The sequence below is a fragment of the Scophthalmus maximus genome, chromosome 8 (assembly GCF_022379125.1).
Source record: "Scophthalmus maximus strain ysfricsl-2021 chromosome 8, ASM2237912v1, whole genome shotgun sequence".
In the NCBI taxonomy this organism is placed as follows: domain Eukaryota; kingdom Metazoa; phylum Chordata; class Actinopteri; order Pleuronectiformes; family Scophthalmidae; genus Scophthalmus; species Scophthalmus maximus.
The window spans coordinates 2,280,001-2,302,173 of NC_061522.1; the positions used below are offsets into that span (position 1 = coordinate 2,280,001).

A 22,173-nucleotide genomic window follows, 5' to 3' on the forward strand; every position below is an offset into this window, starting at 1 on the left:
CAACTTAAGTTGTATTTAATACACTTGAGGCATGCTTAAATACATTAAAAGCATATATTTTTCTGTATGTAAATAGAATAATTAAAAAAAGATTTATGAAAACTATTATTCAAGTTCAAATAAAAAAACATGACATTAACACACTGTTGAAAAGTATGTATACATATAATTCAAAATATATTTTAAATGAAGTGACTTTTAACAAATGTACTAAATTACAAATTAAGTTAAATTATCTTATCAATATGCTTTGCAAAAATTTACTTTGAGTACACGTTTATTGTATTTATGACTCTTTTACTAAGTAAGTATTTTGGAGACACACCAAAAAATGCACCGTAACTATACTTCAACACAAGTAGAAATGCAAAAAAGTGAGTGTGTGTGTGTTTGTGTGTGTGTGAGAGACAGAGAGAAATAGAGAGAGAGAGAGAGGAATGCTCTCTTGATTAAAACTTATCCCACCAGTACAGGAGAAACAAAATGCCTGACACATACCTGGCATGGAAATATGAGTCACGATAATCTAATGAAAATGAACCATGCGCAAAGATATGCCGTTAGATATTTGGATGAACGTATCATGGAACCTATCGAGGCAAATCCAGGAGATGGCGAGTTGAGGGTGTGTGTGTGTGTGTGTGTGTGTGTGTGTGTGTGTGTGTGTATGTGTGTGTGAGAGAGTGTGTTTGAGTGCGTCTGTGTGTGTGTGTGTGTGTGTGAGAGAGTTTTTGTGTGTGAGTGTGTGTGTGTGTGTGTGCCTAAGTGAAAAAAATATATTCTTAAATAGATTTTGTAAAAGTATATTTCATATGCTTAAGTTTACTTTTTTATGTTTAAAATTACTATACTTGAAGTTGTGTTAAAATGAAACAACTTAAGTTATATTTAATATACCGGGAGTTGGACTTAAGACATGCTTAAATACATTTAAAAGCATATTTTTGTTTGTATTTTTGTGTACTTTCACTTACCAAAATAGCACACTAGTGTTAAAATATACTTAAAGCATCAGAAGTATGATTTTGCAAATGTAAAAAAGCTTTACTGACAGTGAGTTTATAGTGTATTTCCAATACATTCTGAAAACAAAATAAATTCACTTAAAATATACTGTCACTGCATTTTAACATAATTTTACTGCAGTTATAATGCAGTTAAAATGTGCTGGAAATATGGAAATAGTACAATAAGGTATATCTTCTGAAAGCATTTTAGTATGCTTTCATGTGCTAAAATAAATGGTAAATGGTCTGAATTTACACTTTGCTTTTCTCGTCATATTGACCCCTCAATGCACATTCACCCGCGTCTAGTGGCGTCTTTGCATTGACTTTGTATGTGATCTACTCCCGCGAAAAATGAGCGTTGCGTCCGGTGTGAACGCACCTTTACATACTATAAAAGCACAAACATACACTAAAGAAAAATTAACTTTATGAAGTAGTACTTACGTGCAACGTAGATGAAATAACAAAAATATACTTGAACACATTTAAAATTTAACTTTTTTTTTTTTGAAAAGTGTACTTTTTGTGTGAATTTGCAGTAAATATACTGTTAAAGTACATTAAATACAATAATTAAAAATAGATTTTTGAAAACTATTATTCAAATTCGACTTAAAAAAACATGACATTTACACACTGTTGAAAAGTATGTATTCATACAATTCAAAATATATTTTAAATGAAGTGCACTTTTAACAAATGTACTAAATAACCAATTAAGTTAAATTATCTTATCAATACGCTTTGCAAAAATTTACTTTGAGTACACGTTTATTGTATTTATGATTCTTTTACTAAGTAAGTATTTGAGAGACACACCAAAAAAAGTACATTTCTACTTGTTTATACTTTTAACACTCTTTATATGTTAAAAGTATAATTTAAGTATAGAATAATATACTTACTTTTCACTTGGGTGTGTGTGTGAGAATTTACGCACTTGTAACTGGTTCCCTTTTGTTCTGCTGTGTTGATAAGCAAATGAAAAGAAGGATTATTTTAATAGTAGTGACTGATAACAAAAAAAACTATAAACAACCGTCGCTATCGTGATTAATGTGGACCAGGATGTCACTCACACCACCAGTGCAAACTGGACTGCAGATAACTCCCATAACTTTTTTTTGTGGTCAACCACTTTGCCATTTCAGCTCAAAAGCTGGAAAAAGTCACCAAGCTTTAATTTGCCAACAATAAAAAAGGAGAATAAAAACTCTTTGGTCCATGGGTGAGCATCAGGGGCGATTCTAGGACCAGAGCTGTCGGGGGCCTGAGCCCCCAATGATCCCCCGAAATTTCCCCTTTAAAAAAAGAAGAAGCAAAAACTGTAAACATTTTGGACTATCAGGATAATAATGATATTAATAATAATACATTTCATTTATAGAGCACTTTTCATTGCTAAAAGCAATCTCAAAGTGCTACAGAGTAGAAACCAGATAAAAGAGGGTTTAAAAAGAAAAAACATCTGTGGAAGAAAAAGGGCCAACGATATACAATTACAACAGACACAATTATGATTATATTCCATTTCAAATCCCACACGCCCGACCTCAGTGAGGTCACAAGCACCCACTGTATGTTACAGTTTCATTTTAGTTCCATTTATGGAGTGCAGGGAGAGGGAACCGTCAATAGTGAGGAAAACTTTGCATTAATACGTGCAGATCTGCGGCCAGGATTGTGTTGGACAGACGGTTCCACCACTAGTGTGACTGACGGGAAGTCAAGACACACGCCGAATCAGCTGCAATGACGCGTCTGAGACTTCTCCTGGTTTCCGCGTGGCTCAGTGAGTATTCAGACGTTCGACGTACTTTTATTGCTTCTTCTGAAAATACACCTTCAAAGTGTTGGTCCACTTGTAGCGCCGGGAAACAATGTCACGAGGGTGTTTGTCTTGGAGAACTTCAAACGTATTTTTTGCACGTATCGAAACTAAATGAGCCACTTGTTTTGATAGCAGATTTATTTAACAATGATATTTGCTCATTGCCAGCCACTTGTTGTGTTGTGTACGTATGTCAAATCGCCTGCTCCACGAACGGGGACCCCCCTTCTTCTACCGGACTGACAACAGATACGGTGTACGGACCTTTTCTTTCAGGTGTCACTGTGAGCACAGGGATGGACGTGCAGAAGAGAATCGTCGGAGGTAACGAATGTGAGCGTCACTACCATGTCCACCTGAGGATAGTTTTTGCCGATGGAACGAGCTCCTTTTGTGGCGGCTCTCTGATCAGTGACCAGTGGATTGTGACTGCTGCTCACTGTCACGAGCCCGGGTGAGCAAACTGCAGATTTACTTAAAAACCACTGTGGAACTCACCATGTTTTTGATACACATCAGAATAGAAACAACGGATATAGACTCGGAATAGAATTGTACTTGAATGTGTTTAAATTATTTTTAATGTTCATCTTCAATGTCTATCTACAGTTGGACTATGTATGCAGATTTAAGTGGGGGTGTAGATGGAGGAGAGGAAATCACAGCAGCACCTGTGAAGTATGAAGACGTCCAGAAAAGGCCTCATGACATCATGCTGCTGAAGCTTCCACAAGCCACGACGATTAAACCTGTTGGACTTCCAGACTGTGACAAACGTCCTTTAACGTGAGTTGCAACTTTCTTAAGAAAGAAAGAAAGAGAAAATAAAAGTGTGTCGACATGTTTTTATTGTATAATGTTATATGGTTCTAAAGGCTGCTAATGAACAGCTGACAGAGGTTTTGTGTCTCATAAGCAGCTTTCAGACATGAACTGAAGTCCAGGCGCTGTACGCGAGGACTTTTGCTCAAGTAAATTTTCCAGATAATGTCCGAGTGAGCTCAATACAGCAGGAAAAATCTCCTGTGAACGGCAAACTCTGAAAAGAATGTCTGGACCACATTGTTCAGAGTTCATGCCCGAAAATGGCTGAATTCAAATAAAATCCAGACGAGACATGAAACACTAATGCTTACATATCTTGTTTATATTCACCTCGGGTAATTTGTTACTTTATTTTCACTGACGTTATGTTAAATGGAGGTAGAACAACTCTATCACATTCATGGGAGTTGAACTATTGTTAAACTTTTTTATCATTAGGCCATTATCACTATTACTAATGAGAACAGTCATAGTCTTATTGCCATTGTTGGTGTTATTTTCCAGAGTTCAGATTGCAGGACACGCGGCCACTAGTGGAAAACCTGATGGTAAAAGGAGTGAGTCATTTTTTATCATCTATTTTCAAAAATGTTTTATCGCTGCATAGCCATTAACAGCTGTTCACTCGCCTGTCAAGAGGAAACGTTGCAAGCTTGGAATTAAACTGCAATTCATAAATTGTCTTCAAATACATTTAAAAAATAATAATTTTGAGACCATTGTTCGGGATTTAATAAGTACTATGGAAGTTTATATTTTTGCAGTGTAAGACCTTTTTCCTTCTTCCTCTTCTTCTTCTCTAGATCCAGCTCTTACACCCAAGCTCCACTGTGCAGACTTCAAGTTGGTCGACTGTAAAAGCCTCATTCAGAGATTGAAGGCCGATATCCCAGAACGTTACTCACGCCGGTCGCATCAGCACTGGTTCTGTGCCAAAACTGATTTGGTGGATGGATGTTTTGTAAGTCGGCATGATCTCTAACCTCTATATCATGAATTCTTTTGACCTTTTATAAATATTTCAATAACCAGGCAAAAGTTGGATTACAAACCAACTATATTTCTCACCCGCAGGGAGACTCTGGTGGAGGAGCCGTGTTCGAAGACAAGATTTATGGAGTCGTTTCTTTTACTGGTGATCCTAAATATGTATGTAGAGAAGATATTGGAATCATGGATCTTTGCAATCAAGACTACAGAAAATGGATTGATGACACTATTAAGACCTAGAAACCAAAAAAATGGGTCTCCACAATGCTGTAGTGTACAGTAAAGACTAATGGGAAACACTGTTTGGTCTCTGTTGTTTTAACCCATAAATAAAATCATACAAATTAGAAACTGTTTGAAAGGAGCTTTTTTTTTATGTGGGTTTAAGAGTAAAACTTTCCATCAATTACGTTACTATACATTGCGCCATTATGAATCTGTGTGAATTGTGTTTTTAACGGCTGCAACACATTGCAATCACAGCTGCAACGGATCCATGAAGAATAGTTGCTCCACCTCAGCTTTCCGGAATCGATTAAATGCGGAGACGTGTGAAGCAAACCTATCCACCCATGCCCACTGTGGTAGTTTGTGCACAAAGTGACAGAACATTGTCTGTTCACATTCAAACTCATGAGAAAATATGAACACTTGAACATGTGTGATAAGAACTTCAACTTTCAATGTCAGACACCATCTTTGGAAACATGAACATGTACTTTTACCTCCCATCCACCAACATGGAGGAGGCACGAGCTACACTGCTGTTGGCCACCAGGGGGCGATCTAGATCTTTTGGCTTCACTTTTGTGGAACCGTCACGTTGTCTATCTTTGTAGACAGTCTATGGGTTGGATGAAGACAAATATATTGCAGAGTGCTCGTTAGAGTGGCAACCCACCGTGACGTCACCCATCGGTTTAAACTGCCGCGTTGAAGCCTCCAGTTTAGCATCTCGACCGGCGCCATCTTGGGTTCTTTTTTGTTGAGAGCTCGTCCACTGCACGCCCACAACTGTCATTCACACTGTATCCACGCTCCAGTGTATATGGTGCTTTATCGTCATCATCAAAGACTTGAAAATAGAGATTTAGACCATAAATCTTTTTGCAGCCAGTGAGTCGCCCTCTGCTGGTGATTCCAGAGAATACAGGCTTCAGGCACTTCCGCAACGGCTTTCATTTTCCAGACCCGGTGACTACGTCCAAGGTTTCGTACAATCTGCAGTCCCCTATATTCGTTCAGGAACAAACCAGTTTAGGATTCATAAGGAACTTTATGATATGGCCTCTCCCCCAAATAAATTTCTCCATTAATCAGTTAGCCACTGATAATCAGTTCAAACAAATAAGTCAGACGGATGCCACTGTCCTGGGGTCTCATTTATAAAACTGGGCTCCTTTGGATCCTTACTAAAAGTGTACGTGCGCTCAAAAGCCGTAAATAGCGTACGCCGAAAAATATTCAGACTTATAAAACCTTTATTCTCGCAATGTAAAATTTAAAAAAAAAATCTTCTGCGACGAACAATCCGTCGCTGCATCATTCAAATGTGTACTAGAGTTTCCCAGTGTCGAATAGTGTGAGATCCAAGAAGATTCAAAGAAAGAAAAAGGAAGATATAAGGAAACTTACTGAAGTCATTCGACAGGAAGAAATCAGAAATCCCAAAGTTTCGGTGTAACTACGGCATAAAAACACGTTTGTCTTGTAAAATAAAGCAAATAGATGGGTTAAGTGGAAGTCATCGTGACAGCTTTTTGGGGGTATGCATTAAGGCGATTTTATATTCAAACATGAAGTTATTACTGTGAGGAATATTTGAAAAGGAAACAGTCAATGAATGTACAATGTCCTAACTTCACTTTACTAAATCACAACATTTAGTGTCTGTGGTATAAAGTCCTCTCGGATAAATCGTTGTCAACTGCCTCCTAAAGTTTCCAATTCACGACAGATAAAAACGCAAACAACACGTCACACCGCCAAATTCAGACCTGGATGGGTTTATTGCGAGCCACAGTTGAATGAACTCATCTAAAGGAAGTCGCCACACTCAGACATTTGATGACCACAACAACAACAACAACAACAACAACAGCACAGTTGAGTAAACAGGAAGTGGAAAATGCTACAAGGAGATAGTTACACAGAAAAGCGTAAAACACTTCAGTTCATGTTACAGTCGTTCTGCTTCTGGAATAATGCACTTCATGGCAAAAAAAAAAGAAAAGTTCCTTACTTCCAATGACCGTTCACTTACATTAGGTCGGTCTGTCGTGATATATAATGCAGTAGTATTCCTGTATATGTTTGTTTTTGAACATGCCTTTGACAAGTGCATATAAAGATTACAGGTTATATGTAAGTTTTATAATCCTGTTCTGTTTTTTGGGGGGATACAGTAAAGGCCTCCCACAGTGCTCGGTCGAACGAACGATCACAATCCTCCGGAATAGCACCAATCAAAATGAAAGTTGTTTAATGAAAATAAAGAGTCTGACATCCATTCAGACAGGGAGACAAGGTCACTATCTTGTCTGTGGTAATTCTACGATCAAATGTTAGCGACCTTTAAACGTTAAAAGTTTTTTGTTCTGATACGTTTCCGCACATTTCACACCTGATGTTTTTTTTTTGTTTAACAGCTTAAAGCTGCAGTTTGTCACTTTTTTTTCCAAATCTAACCTTGATTGACTGGTTATGAGTTGATAATAGAAATTGACTCGATTAGATATGATTGAATGAGATATATATTAACAGGATTGAAGTTGGAAGCATGCAAAGAACATGCCTCTGATACCCCCCCCCCACACACACACAGACTCAAACATACAGCGTTACAAAGACAATGTATATCTTAAACGATTCACCAAAAAGTTATTGCCAAATTGTCGTGGCTTCTGTCGCTTGCCTGAATTAGCATAGTGGATACAATCATGAGAATTATCGTGCCTTTTCAAATTATGTAATTATTTCTATTATTTATCAATATGGTTATACGTTGACAAATGCATAATTAGAAATGTGAAATTAAGAATGAAAACCTTCAATGTGAATGCAGCCGGGATAATTTGGATTCATGCTTATTTGGTTTCTTGCCGAGAGTTAAATATCTCTAGACTTTCACCCCTCTCATGGTTGCACGGTACATATGAAGCCACTGTTAGCTTAGCTTAGCATAACGACAGGAAGTAGAGGAAACAAAATCAGAGTTGTCCGCATCTCTAACATACATTAATTAACACGTTACGTTGAGCTAATTTGTAGAAACAAGAAGTTGTGATTTTACTATATACTGAGAAGTGGGATTTTTTATTTTTAACATTAGCCAGGTTAGCAGGTTCCCTCTAATTCAAGTCTTTGTGCTAAACATAGCCTATAGCAGCTGCTAGCTGTAGCTAGCTTACATAAATGGCGAATGAAAGAGCTGCAATGTGAACGTAGCCTAAAAGGACTAGCTTAAATTTATGCTAATACCATCTGACGATTCCACTGAAGCAACCACTAGCTTAGCTTAGCATAATTTCTGAAAATGAACCACCTGCACGTCTAAAGTATTTAGTTGTTGAAGCGAAATTGTGAAAACAAAGATGTTGTGATTTCACTTAGAGATTCTGTTGGCTAGCAGTTTCCCTCTACTTCCAGTCTTTGTGCTAAGCTAAGTTTAATAGAGCATTTCCCGAATATCAAACTATTTATTCCATTCATGGGATTGACCTGCAATGTGTTGTACACAAAAACTCACCCACATAAGAGAAAATGACAACATTATACCCAAAGCAAAAAAAAAAATGTCACTATAATATGGCATTTTAATTTATCCAAATCTGAGGTAACTTAACATTTTCCATATAAAAAACCAAACAAGGTTTCTATGTCAAATCCCTAACTGTGGGTATTCAAGTAGTCACAGGCACTAAATATGAAATCTGTCATTGTAGTGAGTTAAATAAAAACAAAAATCACCCTATGATATAAAACGTGTTCCATAAATACAGCAAACAATATAAAACACAAACAAATAGGGGCTGAATACTTTTTTTAGTAGTAAACCATTAAAGCAGAGGGGTTTTGTGATGGTTTTAATCCCATCGTTTGCTACTGAGCTCTCTAACGATGAATCCTGGGGATAGGTTGACCCGAGAAAGACCCGCCGGGTCCTTCGGTGCTACGGGAACGGGAAGACGCATTTGTCGGCCGTGTTTGACGGCGCCTTCGTAATGGGACGGTCTGGTCAGTCATGCAAGTCTTGAAATGCAGACTCTGAAGGACACGGGCTACAGCTGATGTCACACTTTCTTAGTCGGATTAGTATGAGTTTGTTTGAGTAACTGCCATAGAGTCACTATGTACAATGTGGAAAAGGCTTATTGTGGGAAAAACAGATCAGCTCCAGACAAGTATTTTACAATTAAAGAGAATTTAAAAAAAAAAGAGAAATGAAGAAAAATCTGTTTTTGACACGAGAAAAAAAAAAAAGGCAGTTGACAGTTGACTTCGGACTGTGATGCGTCTTCCTGATGTTGCTGTCTCTTCATCAGCAATTAAAATATCCATATCCATAAGCAGAGTGGACAGCCCTTTCTTGCAGAAGTTAAATAAAGGGTCCCGGATGAGGAGGGAGGTGGGGTTAGGTTGGGTTTCCGCTGCCTGCGTCGTGGGGGCAGAGGAGCAGGGTGGAGTCCAGGTCCAGGCGGAAGGCCGGGTACAGCGGCTGCGAGAACAAGCAACGAAACGTGTGCAGGAGCACCACGGAGTCCGACACGCTGTAGAAGGACAACACCCCCTTCTGGCGTTCCAGGTACACGCCGATCCTGGGGCAGGGCGGTGCGGCCACCGTGGTCTTGCGGTTGTCGTGCCAGGCGGCGTATCCGGCGTGCGTGCACCGCAGCCGCCAGGAGTTCTCGTTGCGGCCCAGCAGGCAGGGCTTTCCGCCGCCTTTGCGCCCGATGCCGCGGTACGTGACGCCGATGTCGATCCACCCGCCGCCCCTCCACTCCACCTCCCAGTAACTGGCGCCGCCGAACTGGCCCTCCCTGCACAGGACTTGCGCCACCGAATCAAAGCGCTGTGGGCGAGACGGGTAGGACTGGGGCTCCTCGCCACAGTGGGCCCCCTGGGGCCCCTCGAGGAGGATCAGGGTAGGGTGGGCCGTATCGGGGTCCAAGGATAGATGACAAGAACCTGGGAAGAAAGACGGAGAAAAGTTGAAAAGGCGGGAATCGAGATTTTTAAAGGGAGTCCCTATTGAATTCAACATAGAGTATGACGGATATTTTGAAGGATACGCTGCTTTGAAAAATCTGTATCAGGCGAAAGACGAGATCAATGTCCTTAAAGAGGTTTTGCTCGTCACCCTCTGATATTTCTTTCCAGTGTTCCACAGTAAGACCACACGTTTAGCTGTCCACGGCTTCACCTGACATTTTGGCACAGAGGGGATAAACGACACATGTGGCCTACATCCTCCATTGGGCAAATTATTTATTAATGCCTAAGGCGCTGTCACCCCGTCAGCGGGGGCTTGTTCCTGCCAGGGACGAGGCAGCGGTCGTAATGACGGGCCCGTACGTCATAAATACAGAACGATGATTGCCAATCCATCATTGATGAGGCTGCACACTGGGCTCTCGGATTTCCCGGCAGGACTTGCATTATGTGGTGAACAAGAGGCACGGAGAGGAGGAGGAGGAGGAGGAGGAGGAGGAGGAGGAAAGAAGGTCAAAGACAGAGGGGTGGGAGAGCGAGAGCATGATGGGGGAATGACATGCAGGGCAGTCATTCTGTATGGGTGCACCAGAGAGAGAGAAAGAAAGAAAGGGAGGGGAAGCGATGCATAGAAGGAAAATTAAATGAAGACATGTGACACGTATGAGACTGAAAGATGGAGTACTCACACCTGAGGAAGGCTGTCCTCATCCTCTGATCAGCCGGCTGCAGAGACAAAGAGGACAAGGGGAAAGACACCGGCACTGTTGGGAAAAAAAACAAAGAGAGTTCTTTTAATTTTAAAAACTTTAGTCCGTATTAGAGGGAGAAGAAAAACCTGCTTAAATTTCATGAACTGCATACGGAAGCAAAAACCGAAATATGGAGCAGAGATTAGAGAAATGAAGTTAATATGTTAGAAGGCAAAATCGGAGAGGAGCTGCAACAAAACGAAAAGGGGAATTTTAACCTGTTCGAGGTCACAAAAGAGAGAAATCTGTTGGCAGAGCAGGCGCCACGAGGAGCCGACAGCCTGCGGCATTTTTATCATTAAAATCTATTTCAATCAATGTGTTAACATGCACAGAGCCGGCCAGAGTACAGTAGTTGGAGGAAACGAAGTTAAAAAGGAAATTTGTTTACATGCACGGCAGAAGTACATTAAAATCTGCGCAAATAAATATGGTTTGGTTCCCATTTATTAACACCAAGCAAAAACTTGTAAACATTAAAATCCCTTGTGCAATTTTTGTTGTTGAGTTTGAAAATTTGTCTGCAAAGGTTTTGGACTCCAGTATAATTCTACGACATCACAAGTGGCTTTGTAAGGCTGTCCTGAGGTACACTATTGCTTATAAATATATATGTATATATATTCATATATAATTATTTTTCTAATCTATCGTTATCAAACTTATCAAAAATAAAAAAAAATCTGCATTATTTATTCTGTTCAATAAATGATTTCATATCGAAAGACACATATCGGCCGATATTATCCATCCAACAGTTATTGAGATACTTTAAACGGTTAGTATTTAACTGTTTGTGAAAGTTAAAGGGTTAGTTCACCAAACTTTTCCCCCCAAAAAACCCACACACATTTTTCCACTTACCCCTAGTGGTATCGTGTTGACCTGCAGTCGGCTGCGTTTGCTGAGGTTTGGTGTTCTCCCCACACAGATTTCTGCCACCTCCCCAATAAATGGATATGAATAGTATTTGATATATGTATATATAATTTTTAAAATTCAACAATACCAATTACAACAAAACAAATCGACAAAACAATTAGTCCCAGTTGGCTGTGGCCTCTTTTCAGCGACAGCTACTGTACGATGTAGTAGCAGAATGCATTTTTTTTTTTAAACCACGTTTTCCAAAAAGAAGTAAAGCTTAACACAAAATGTTGAGTTACGTGTTTTTTTAATGTAGAACAAATAAAGATTGTAATCAGATTTTAGCACTTGGGCGAAATGTTGGAGGGTCACCACCATCATTCTGATGCACCCGCTTGAGGCCATGAATACAAAACACAAACAGCCACACACATAGCCGGCGTCGCCACTGACGTAAAGTTCTGGCCTAGTTCGGTTATATGAGCATTTAATTGTACATGGCCAACAGTAAATCTCAATTTTTGGCTTTGACATTCATTGAAGAGCCTCCACAGAACTGAACTATTTGAACTGAAGGGACTTACGCTGAGTTCGATCGCTTCTGCGGATGCAACTGACGACTATTTTCTAATTATCGATTAATATGTGGATTATTTTCTCGATTAATCGATTAGTTGTTCGGTCCATAAAACGTTGAAACATGACGATCGTGTTTCCCCAAAACACGATCAAGATATTCAGTTCACTGTCACAGAGGAGCAAAGAAACCAGAAAAAATATTCACATTTAAAGAGCTTTCTTTCCCCCATTAAACTACTTGAATTGATTAATAGATTATCAAAATAGCTGCCGATTAATTTAGTAGTCCATTACTAATCTAATAACATGCATTAACTGTCGCAGCTCTAATTGCTTCCAATCAAACTGAACTAAACTGAGCCGACTGGGACGGCGCGAAGCTGGAGACGATCCAGACTGTGTTGTTGTACATGAGATCTCGTCCACTCAATAATTCACACACCCACTGTCCCTCGCGGTGTTAAATATCACCGTGTCAAAAAGATGGGTCACCTCTGACTTGACACTGTCACGGAGGGAGTGTGTGTGTGTGTGTGTGTGTGTGTATCGTGTTTCTCATGCTTACCTTTTACACACTCTCCGCCAGACATGTAGTTCTCATTAACTGGAGGAGAAATCACAGCGTTAAACTAAACACACACACAGCATGTAGCTCGTGAGAGAACGCACTTGGCATTAACATACTCTTTGCACTATTTTATTTGTTGGCATATGCTCAGATTTGTTTTAATTTCCCTACGAGCGAGTGTCTGCATTGTGAGTACTTATATATATATATATATATATATATGTCTTATTTGTCTACAGTCTGTCATATCCGTCATCTTTTCCCGTGTGAGCTCCAGTTGCTGTACCCGCGCGACTGATCTTGTCCACCTCCTCCCGGCAGATCTCCTCCATCCGGCTGCGGAAGTGGCCCAGCGCTCTCCCGGTGCCGCTGAAGGCCTCCGTGGGCAGACCGAGGGCCCTGGAGTGCCGACCGGCGGCGAGGGGGACGCACAGCAGCGGGGCCGCCTGGCGAAGAGAGAAAAGAGCGGAAAATACAGCCTGGCATCGCATCCACGTAACCCCCCCTCCCCCCTCCCTCCCTCCCTCCCTACGTAATTCCTTGTGCAATTGAAATTGAAAATAGCACCTATGAGCAGGTGCTGTATCTTTTTTCTTTTCCACTGGTCACCGCTGACTCATTCTCTCCCCTCATCCCTTCTTCCTCCTGCGTCCCTCGTCTGCAGGCTAATCTCTCTGCGGGTATTTCTCAGTGCACTCTGGTGAGTCATGATGTTTTCCAGGATGCATCAGACGTAAGACAATGCATTGTTTTGGGGGGGGGGGGGGGGGGGGGGGGCTATTGCCATAAGACTCTTGAGGCGAGAGAGGTTGAATGTGTCGGACACGTACAGTTGAAGTGGGTGGGTTTATTAATTTAAACAATTAAACTTTTAACAAAGACGAGGTTGCAACCCGGTGCTAACCTGGCGACCCAGATGAATTCTGGGAGCTCATTTTCAATTTGCTCTGCCAGACTATACGGTCTGGACCCCCTCCGTTGGGAAGTGATTTTCCCCTTCTGGCAGAAAATCTTGCCGGTCCAATCACAACCGACTATCTGATAATGGGGCGGGGCTCGTACCGCGCTGCGGAGAGAAGCGACTTTTGTAAAACGGCCAAGATGGCCGCCGCCGATTTGAACGAGCGTTTGACAAAAAGTACACGATATTTTCATATTTCTCAGCCGGTAAATGGCTGGTTTCAAATGGCATTTCCTTTTCTGATAGTTTAGTCAATGATATAACTTTTTTTTAAAACAATCAGCTGTAGGAATTTAAAAACAAAAGAAGCCTAAAGAAGTTCACTGTGGATTTTAAACAGCAGATAGTTTTTTATTCATACAGACAAATTTCAATTTGCCTTCTTTCTCCTCCACCTCTTCCCCACTGATCTCTCACCTTCTCCCCCTTTTGCATCCCCCACATTTTTTCAAATCTTCTTTTTTCCTCCTCACCTGCAAGAAGTGCGTGTTGTCCTCGGTTTGCAGCAGCCGACCGATCTCTTCGTCTCTCCTCCTCAGCTCCTCCACGTCTCTCTCCAGCGTCTCCACGTCGCGCTCGGCCCTCCCCACCACCGCTCGCTCCTTCGCCTCCAGCCTCGCTCGGACCTACAGGAGGAGACAGTACAGTACAGTACAGTACAGTGCAGTATCTTGCGGGAATCGAACCGTTCTGATGTACGGAACAACTTGGAAATAACCTGCGTCGGGCCGCACATCGCTGATGGTTGCAAAGATAATGACTGAATCTTTCGACGTTTTTTAATATGATATGGTCCATTTTTCTAACTTTCACAGAAATTAAAAGATTTTTAATAATTTTTCCAACAAAATGATGATCTTATTAGAACGTAGAACATTACTACTTGTGCTGCTGCTGTTACTATTAGAGCATAGCCGATATACATTTTTGTGGGGCGATGCTGATAATGATATTGGGGAGTAAACGATTTTCAATACCGATATATATCGGGCAATATATAAATCAAAAAATGTATTTGTTAAATGATGGTTTGACCATAAACTGAATTATAAATAACTATAAATAAAAGGAAAACACAAATACAAACAGATACATAGCAGTTGGATTAAGAAATAAAAAGATCTACGCTAGATACACTAGATAAACGCCGATACGCCATGTGTGAAAGGCTCATATCGGCCGATTTAAATCGCTCAGGCTCTGAAAACAACCCTCCTCCAGTCCTTAGGACAGCGCAACAGCGATGCTGATACATTCCGGATCGTTCCTCACCTCTGCCTTGGTCTTCTCCAGGCGGAGAGCCATGTCGGCAAACAGAGCTTCACTGTCCTCCAGAACGGCCGACGCCGACACCTGTAAACACACACACACACACACACACACACACACACACACACACACACACACACACACACACACACACACACACACACACACACACACACACACACACACACACACACACACACACACACACACACACACACACACACACACACACACACACACAGTTGGAACAGAGTCGGAACTCGTACTTGAAGACGCCGCGATGCAGCTTTTTCTAGTTTTAAATGACTCGACAGGTCACGTTCACAAACACACTGACGGCACCGGCCATGAGGAGCATTTTTGGTGGTTCGGTGTTTTGGCACCGAGGACATTTGACACACAGACTGGGGGAGCCAGGGAATCGAACCGCCGACACGCTCAGCAGCCTCTGGTACGGGAGACGGACGTACCGACCCCCAGAGGCCAAAAACCACCGGAGTCGTAGCGTCTGTCAGATCTTTTTACAAAACGTGTATTGGTTTTAAAATCGCTTACTGCCCCTTTAACATGTGTTAAAATGAACCCTTGATGCGTCTCCAATATCCTGTTCCTGCAGAAATGACGGTATATGAGATCAAGTGAGTTAGAAATGTCTATTTTTGAGTTTCTTCAAGTCATACAACAATAACATGCAATATGTTGCCAGTTCGATTCTCTGGATCCATGTCGCTGTGGTCAGGTAACATCAAGCTCCGCGGCATCGAGGACACAAAGTGACGTGGGGAGTCTGACAAGAGGCCGGCGTCGGTCTGATCATGTCGCGGTTCCTCTTTGTTTCACTGAAGCTGGAGCAGCCACAGGCCGGATGGGACGGAGATAAAGCTCAGAGGAAAAAGTCTTTCCTGGAAGACTGAGGGAGTGGCGCAGACAACGGATCCTCAATTAGATTTGCAATGGAAACTGATACCATAGTGTGTGTGTGTGTGTGTGTGTGTGTGTGTGTGTGTGAATGTGAGTGTGTGTGTAAATGTCAAGGCAGGTCTATTTATGTAACCTTTATCTCATGTACTACACTACTGTACATGTGACTTCATTTTAGAGCTGCAGGTCTTGACAATTGTTCCCTAATTATTAATCAACTCCTCCAGCAAAAATACTACTCAAACTATGACTTCATGCACCAACAATAACCTGCCAATTGCTATTGATCATGGGCATAATTGTAATATCTTGATGAATTTACAGGAAGATATTATCGGGGATACAGAGAATAATCACGACGCGCTCGTAATCAAACTGGTCAGACAATTGACCTGAGGAAGAGCAGGAGCACTGGCTACAAAGGGAAAAAAAGAAGAATCTATATTCTTTGAGAGGATGTTTCAAACATATTCCAAAATTGATCTAATATTGAATGGGGAAAAAAACCAAATCAGAAATATTGGCACTGATTTGCAAAGGAGGCAAAATTCAATGCGGCCGAGCAGCAAAGCTGAGAAGAAAAAAATGTAACGATACAGAGTCGTACGATTGTGATGGTTCGGACCATTTGGGAACCGGTTCTGGATTCATGTCTCTACTCATGATGACATCCTCTGTGTAAACCGGACTGGAAGTGTGTGTGTGTGTGTGTGTGTGTGTGTGTGTGTGTGTGCATCACCTTGAGGGACTCTAAGCTCTGCTGGAACTCCTCTATCTCTCTCTCTCCGATCCGAATCCTCCCCTGAATCATCCTCTGAGTCTCCTGGAGCTGGAGCTGAGAGACAGACAGACAGACAGGCAGATACACAGACAGACAGATGGGAAGACAGAGGGGAAGAGAGACAGACAGACAGACAGACAGACAGAGAGAGAGAGAGACAGACAGACAGACGGGAAGAGAGACAGACAGACAGACAGAGAGAGACAGACAGACAGAGAGAGACAGACAGACAGACAGACGGGAAGAGAGACAGACAGACATGCAGAGAGAAAGAAGACAGACAGAGAGACAGACAGTCGGGAAGACAGACAGACAGAGAGACAGGCAGACAGACAAACAGAGAGAGAGAGACACAGACAGACAGACGGGAAGAGAGACAGGAAGACAGACAGACAATTATTAATTGAGGAGACTGAGAGAACTGTTCACGTATTTTAGAGGAACATTTTTTTCTCGCTATTCCAATTTTCCACCTTCCTGTTTATATTGTTCATACAAACACTTAAACACAAATACTGTGGGAACCATCTGGACTGTTACTCGTTGAACTCGTTCTGAGTGCAGATCGAGTCTGAGGTGAGACATTGGTCCTGACTTCACGACCCGCATCTCTCCACGTCTATGAGCGACACCTGTCACGCCGGCCTCGTCACCTGTCTGCGGGCTCTCTGCGCGTCCGCGCCGGTCGCCTCCTCCTGGTCCGCCTCGCACAGCAGGCAGTCGCCGCTCCACTGCGCCTCGGAGCCGCCGCCGCCGCCGGCCGCGGGCTCCAGCCCCAGCCGGTGCTGCGCGCACAGCCGCTCCGCGGGGCTCTGCAGCGCCGCCACCAGCTTGTGCCGCCGCAGCGTGGCCACCTCGCGGTGCGGCAGCACGTGCCGCTCGCAGAAGGACGCGAGGCACACGAGGCACGACTTGGCCGCGCGCAGCCTCCCCTCCGCCGGGCAGAAGTCGCACGGCACCTCGCCGACGCCCGCCACGTAGAGCCGCGGCGCCGCCGCCGCCGCCGCAGCCTCGCTCAGCTGGAGCTTGTCGACGACCTCGGCGAGCACCGTGTTCCTGCGCAGCACCGGCCGCGGGCTGAACGCGTCGCGGCACTGCGGGCAGCGGCACTGGCCCGACTCCGCCTGGTCCCAGTAGCCGTTGATGCACGACATGCAGTACGTGTGTCCGCAGGGGATGGACACCGGGTCCCGCAGGATGTCCAGGCAGATGGGACACCGGAACTGGCCCTCCGTCACCGAGATGTTGGCCTGGGCCATCTCTCCTCTATGGAAGGCCGTTAGCGCAAATATCGTCTTCTATCGCGTTCCATACTCCTCCTCCTCTCCTCCTCCGCCGCCTCCGACGCGGCGTCTCCGCTGACCTGTTGCCTCCGGTGCCCGTTGATGAACCGGGCTTGTGTTGTTGTTGTGGGGGGGGGGGGGCAGCCCTTCCTTAGTGTCACCCACGTCGTCACCGTCTGCCCTCAGCGCTGTCTTACAGGCGGGTCACAGCTGTAAAGGACCAGTTCGCCTTAAATGACAAAATCAACAACATTATTTTCTGTCTGTGACATTAAGTTTAAAGTTAATCCTTTAAATGGTTTTAATCTGGTAAACTCTGTATCTGCAGAAGAGAGTTAGGGCCAGGCATAAGAAGGATTTTTCTTTTTTTCTTTTTTCACATTTCAACAATGAATTCGAAATTCGAGATAAACGCTGCGTTCCAGTTGACCTCGGAGCTCGGACCCCTGGAAGTCGGGTTAGCGAATTTTTTTCCGACTCGCAGGGGCGTTCCATTTGTAATTTCCAACTCTGAGCTTTGTAATTCTGAGTTCCGAGGTAAACTGGAACGCAGCATATGGTCGAAAATTGTGACCCGGAAGCATTTTCAGCAGCACCAAACAACCGGATGTTGATGCTTTGTTAGCCAGTTTGCTAAGCTAACGCTAGCTGCTAACCAAGTTGTAAAATTGCGATATTATTATTGACAGGCTGAATCTGGAAGAAACGAGGTGGTGACAACAGGTGTTTGCACATGAACGTCGACGTGTGTCCTGACACGACGACGTTCAACTGCAAACAACCGTTAATGACAATTAACTAATTAATTAATTAATTAACAAGCGTGCAGTTAGCGAAGCTAGCGTAGCTTTGCTAACGTTAGTTCATCATCACTTCTTGCTGATTTTTTTTCTTCTAAAAAATACTTTTGTTACAACCGTCCATTTCACGAAGGGGATATATCAAAATTATTTTCTTGTTTTGTATCTGAAAAACTAAAGCCACAGTACTGTAACTGGGCCCCCCACCCTTGAAATCAAAATTACGCCCCAGTGTGTGTGCATGGTGGCGCACCGCTGATTCCATTTCAACGCGACATAGCAAACTTGGCGGCTTACACGGAAGTCGGGTCCACCTAATGTAACTTTTTTGTTTTTAATAAACTTTATTTAAATGAAAATATTACCAACACAAGTACAAAGACACGGTTCAGGTAGTGCAAGTCACAGTTTGTTTCGTAATAACAAGTCATCCGGCTCCTACAAAAAATATGTAGATGTTAATATGAAGGCTTGAAGAAAATGTTTTAATTAAACAATTCAGGTATAAAGGTATGATATAATATAAACAACAGCTGTAATGGTAATAATAACAATAATTTAACAAAAAAGACAATAAATTAAATAAATTAAAAACAAAAACAGCAAATAATATAATATTACACAGGGGGCTTAAATAAGTCAGACATTAGTGCATTAAGATTCCTGGCATGGGTATTTTATTATCTGTCTAAAAAAAAATATCAGCTAAGACACTTTATTTTTAAATACAGTCCGTAATGGTGGTGTTTTGGCATATGTGTATATAATATTTGGCAATGATGATGATGACCTATACTAACTATATTTAACTAATTCAAAGTTGACAAAAAAACAACCGCTTCTTTGTTGCAGGTGACTAACAGTCTCCAACAATATCTGTAATCTAATTTCAGGTTGTTGTTCTTTCAAATATACCCTGGGATGATTAGTTATAATGATTTGGTAATCTCGTTCCTTAAACTACTAAATCCTGATCTCTTATGAAAACTCAAGTTTGTTTGTCTTAAACTGTGCGAATTTAGAAAAACTTTGAGTGTTTTGTCCATGAACCACTACAACTGATTATGTCCCACATATTTTACAAACAGTATGTTACTGTACTGTCTGTGACCTCATTTGACTTCCTAACTGAGACACATCGAAGCAGCATCTTTTCCCCTCAGGTGTTGTGGTTTCTCCCGTGTGGCTCTTCCCATGTTCGCTGTCGATTCAGCACCAAGTGCGAAAGTTCTCCCAAATGTTCCGTAAATATACAACCTTTGTGTATGAATTCTCATGTGCGATTTTAAGCCTGATGGCCGACGGAAGCCTTTCCCACGTTTCACAAGAATACGGCTTCTCAACTGTGTGGACTCTCATGTGAGCATTCAGGTTATCACTCAGATTGAAACATTTCCCACATGTTTGGCACAAATACAGCTTCTCACCTGTGTGGACTCTCTTGTGAGCATTCAGCCAAGAAGAATGTTTGAAACTTTTCCCACATGTTTCACAAGTATACGGCTTCTCACCTTTGTGAGTTCTCATGTGAAAACTCAGGTGTGTTCTCATATTGAAACATTCCCCACACATTTTGCGCAAATATGTTTTCTCAACGGTGTGGACTCTCTTGTGATTTTTCAGCTCATAACTCCCTTTGAAACTTTTCACACGTTTTGCACAAATATGGCTTCTCACCTGTCTGGATTCTTGTGTGTTGTTCTAAGTTTGTTTTCTGATTGAATCTTTTTCCACAGGTGTTGCAGGTGAACGGCTTCTCACCTGTGTGAGTTCTCATGTGGATCTTTAAGGCACTATGGCTCCTAAAAGCTCTCCCACAATCCTTGCAAGGATATGGCCTCTTACCTGGGCGAGTGTTACAGTGACTCTTCGTTTGGGGAGAGTTGTCTACAGTGTCACTGTGACTTGTGTTATTGTGGCGTCTCGTCTCTCGTCGTCTCTTCGTTTCTAGTGGATCCTGGCTCCACATGCTCACTTCCTCTCTGATCTCGGCTCTCAGCTACAGGAGAGTTGTGAGGGAGGAGCTGGCGGTCACTGTTTGGTTCTGGTTCACTGTGCTCACTTTCCTCATGAGTAGGAGTCAACATAAAAGTATCAGTCTCCTGCTTCAGTACAAGCTGCTCTCCCTCCTGACTGCTGCCTGGTTCCTCCTGTTCCTCTTTCATTTGTGGAGGCTCTGTCTCCTCTTGGTCCAGACTGGAGCTCCTCTCCTGGTCCCAGAGCTGCTGCTGCTCAGAGAGAACCTCCTCCTCCTCCTTACAGACATGATGCTGTGGGAGCTCTGGAGGAACAAAGGGTCACGAGATTAATCATCACTAATTTGATGGTAGAGAAAATAGACATCAGAACTGATCTGTACAAGTTTAAACCTTTATACAGTGCAATACAACAAGATAACAATCAACAGAGAGCAACTGAAACATAATTACCATATATTTCATCTTAAATCATACTTGTCAGATATATTCAGTTTGTAAATGCCCCAGTGAGTAATTTTTTAAGGTTCTTCACAGAGAGAATGGTGCGAAGGTTCGAGTCCCGGTTCAAACGCACCAGGGCCTTTCTGTGTGGAGTTTGCATGTTCTCCCCGTGTATGCGTGGGTTCTCTCCGGGTTCTCCGGCTTCCTCCCACAGTCCAGAGACATGCAGAATGGGGTTAGGTACATTGGAGACTCTAAATTGACCGTAGGTGTGGATGTGAGAGTGAATGGTTGTTTGTCTCTGTATGTGGCCATGCGATAGGCTGGGACCTGTCCAGGGTGAACCCCGCCTCTCGCCCAACATCAGCTGGGATTGGCTCCAGCCCCCCGCGACTCTTAGATGGACAGATGATGATGGATGGATGACCTCCAGTTTCCCCTCTCGTGCTCACCTGTCCAGCGGAGCTCTCTCTCGTGTTACCAGACGATATCCAGCAGTCTGCGCTGGTGGTCCACGTCTTCGCTGAACTCGATGATTATGTTCTCGGAGACTCCGGGTTCTTCTTCTCCTTCAGCATCAGCAGCAGCAGGTTGCTCGGGCTCCTCTTGGTCCAGACTGGAGCTCCTCTCCTGGGGCTCAGAGAGGAGAACCTCCTCCTCCTCCTCCTCACAGACATGATGCTGTGGGAGCTCTGGAGGAACAAAGGGTCACGAGATACATCATCACCGATGACACGGAGAAGGAGAGAAGAACCAGCCGACTCAAACCGCGAGGATCCGACACGAGTCCTGTCCCCCCGAGTTGGTTTCTCATTTCCAGACCCGACCTCCGTGCGTTCACCTGTCCCGCTCGGCGGCCGCGGTCAGTCGCTCGACGACGAACTCGCGCAGACACCGAGCCGCAGACATTGTCGCTTCCCCCAAAAAAATCTGTTTTATCTGTCGCACGACAACCGCCGGCACATCCACAGAGCTGACGCTAGCTATCTAGCATGTTCTAGCGAGCTAGCTAGCTAGCAGGGGCCTCTTCCCGCGGAGGGGGTTCGTTTGTCGGGCGCCTGCGTCACGAGCGTCGCGACTCGGCTCCGCTCGGCCGTCCCCGGTG

At 43.1% G+C, this 22,173-nt stretch overlaps 2 protein-coding genes across 5 annotated transcripts; one reads left to right on the plus strand and one right to left on the minus strand.

The window, feature by feature from the left end:
• The first annotated feature begins 2,697 nt into the window (after positions 1–2,697).
• LOC118313215 (trypsin-4) lies at positions 2,698–5,007 on the plus strand. The gene is made up of 6 exons (XM_035638546.2): positions 2,698–2,802; positions 3,118–3,295; positions 3,451–3,627; positions 4,171–4,223; positions 4,470–4,627; positions 4,741–5,007. Exons 1-6 carry the CDS (start codon positions 2,763–2,765, stop codon positions 4,894–4,896), a joined length of 762 nt encoding a protein of 253 aa, XP_035494439.2. The 5' UTR covers positions 2,698–2,762; the 3' UTR covers positions 4,897–5,007.
• A 1,639-nt stretch (positions 5,008–6,646) lies between these two features.
• On the minus strand, positions 6,647–22,164 carry LOC118312019 (tripartite motif-containing protein 16-like). Of its 4 annotated transcripts, none has more exons than XM_047333655.1 (11): positions 21,521–22,164; positions 20,494–20,929; positions 17,219–18,077; positions 16,524–16,619; positions 14,867–14,947; positions 14,068–14,220; positions 12,920–13,079; positions 12,631–12,669; positions 11,484–11,561; positions 10,557–10,631; positions 6,647–9,843 (listed from the first exon to the last, which is right to left on the minus strand). In XM_047333655.1, the coding sequence occupies exons 3-11, from the start codon at positions 17,822–17,824 to the stop codon at positions 9,290–9,292; spliced, it is 1,842 nt and encodes a 613-aa protein (XP_047189611.1). In that variant the 5' UTR covers positions 17,825–18,077; positions 20,494–20,929; positions 21,521–22,164; the 3' UTR covers positions 6,647–9,289. The 4 variants fall into 4 exon arrangements, with proteins under 4 accessions (XP_047189611.1, XP_035492149.2, XP_047189612.1 ...); XM_035636256.2 differs by lacking the exon at positions 21,521–22,164 and adding an exon at positions 21,078–21,298; XM_047333656.1 differs by lacking the exon at positions 21,521–22,164 and adding an exon at positions 21,202–21,259.
• Between the last annotated feature and the right edge of the window lie 9 nt (positions 22,165–22,173).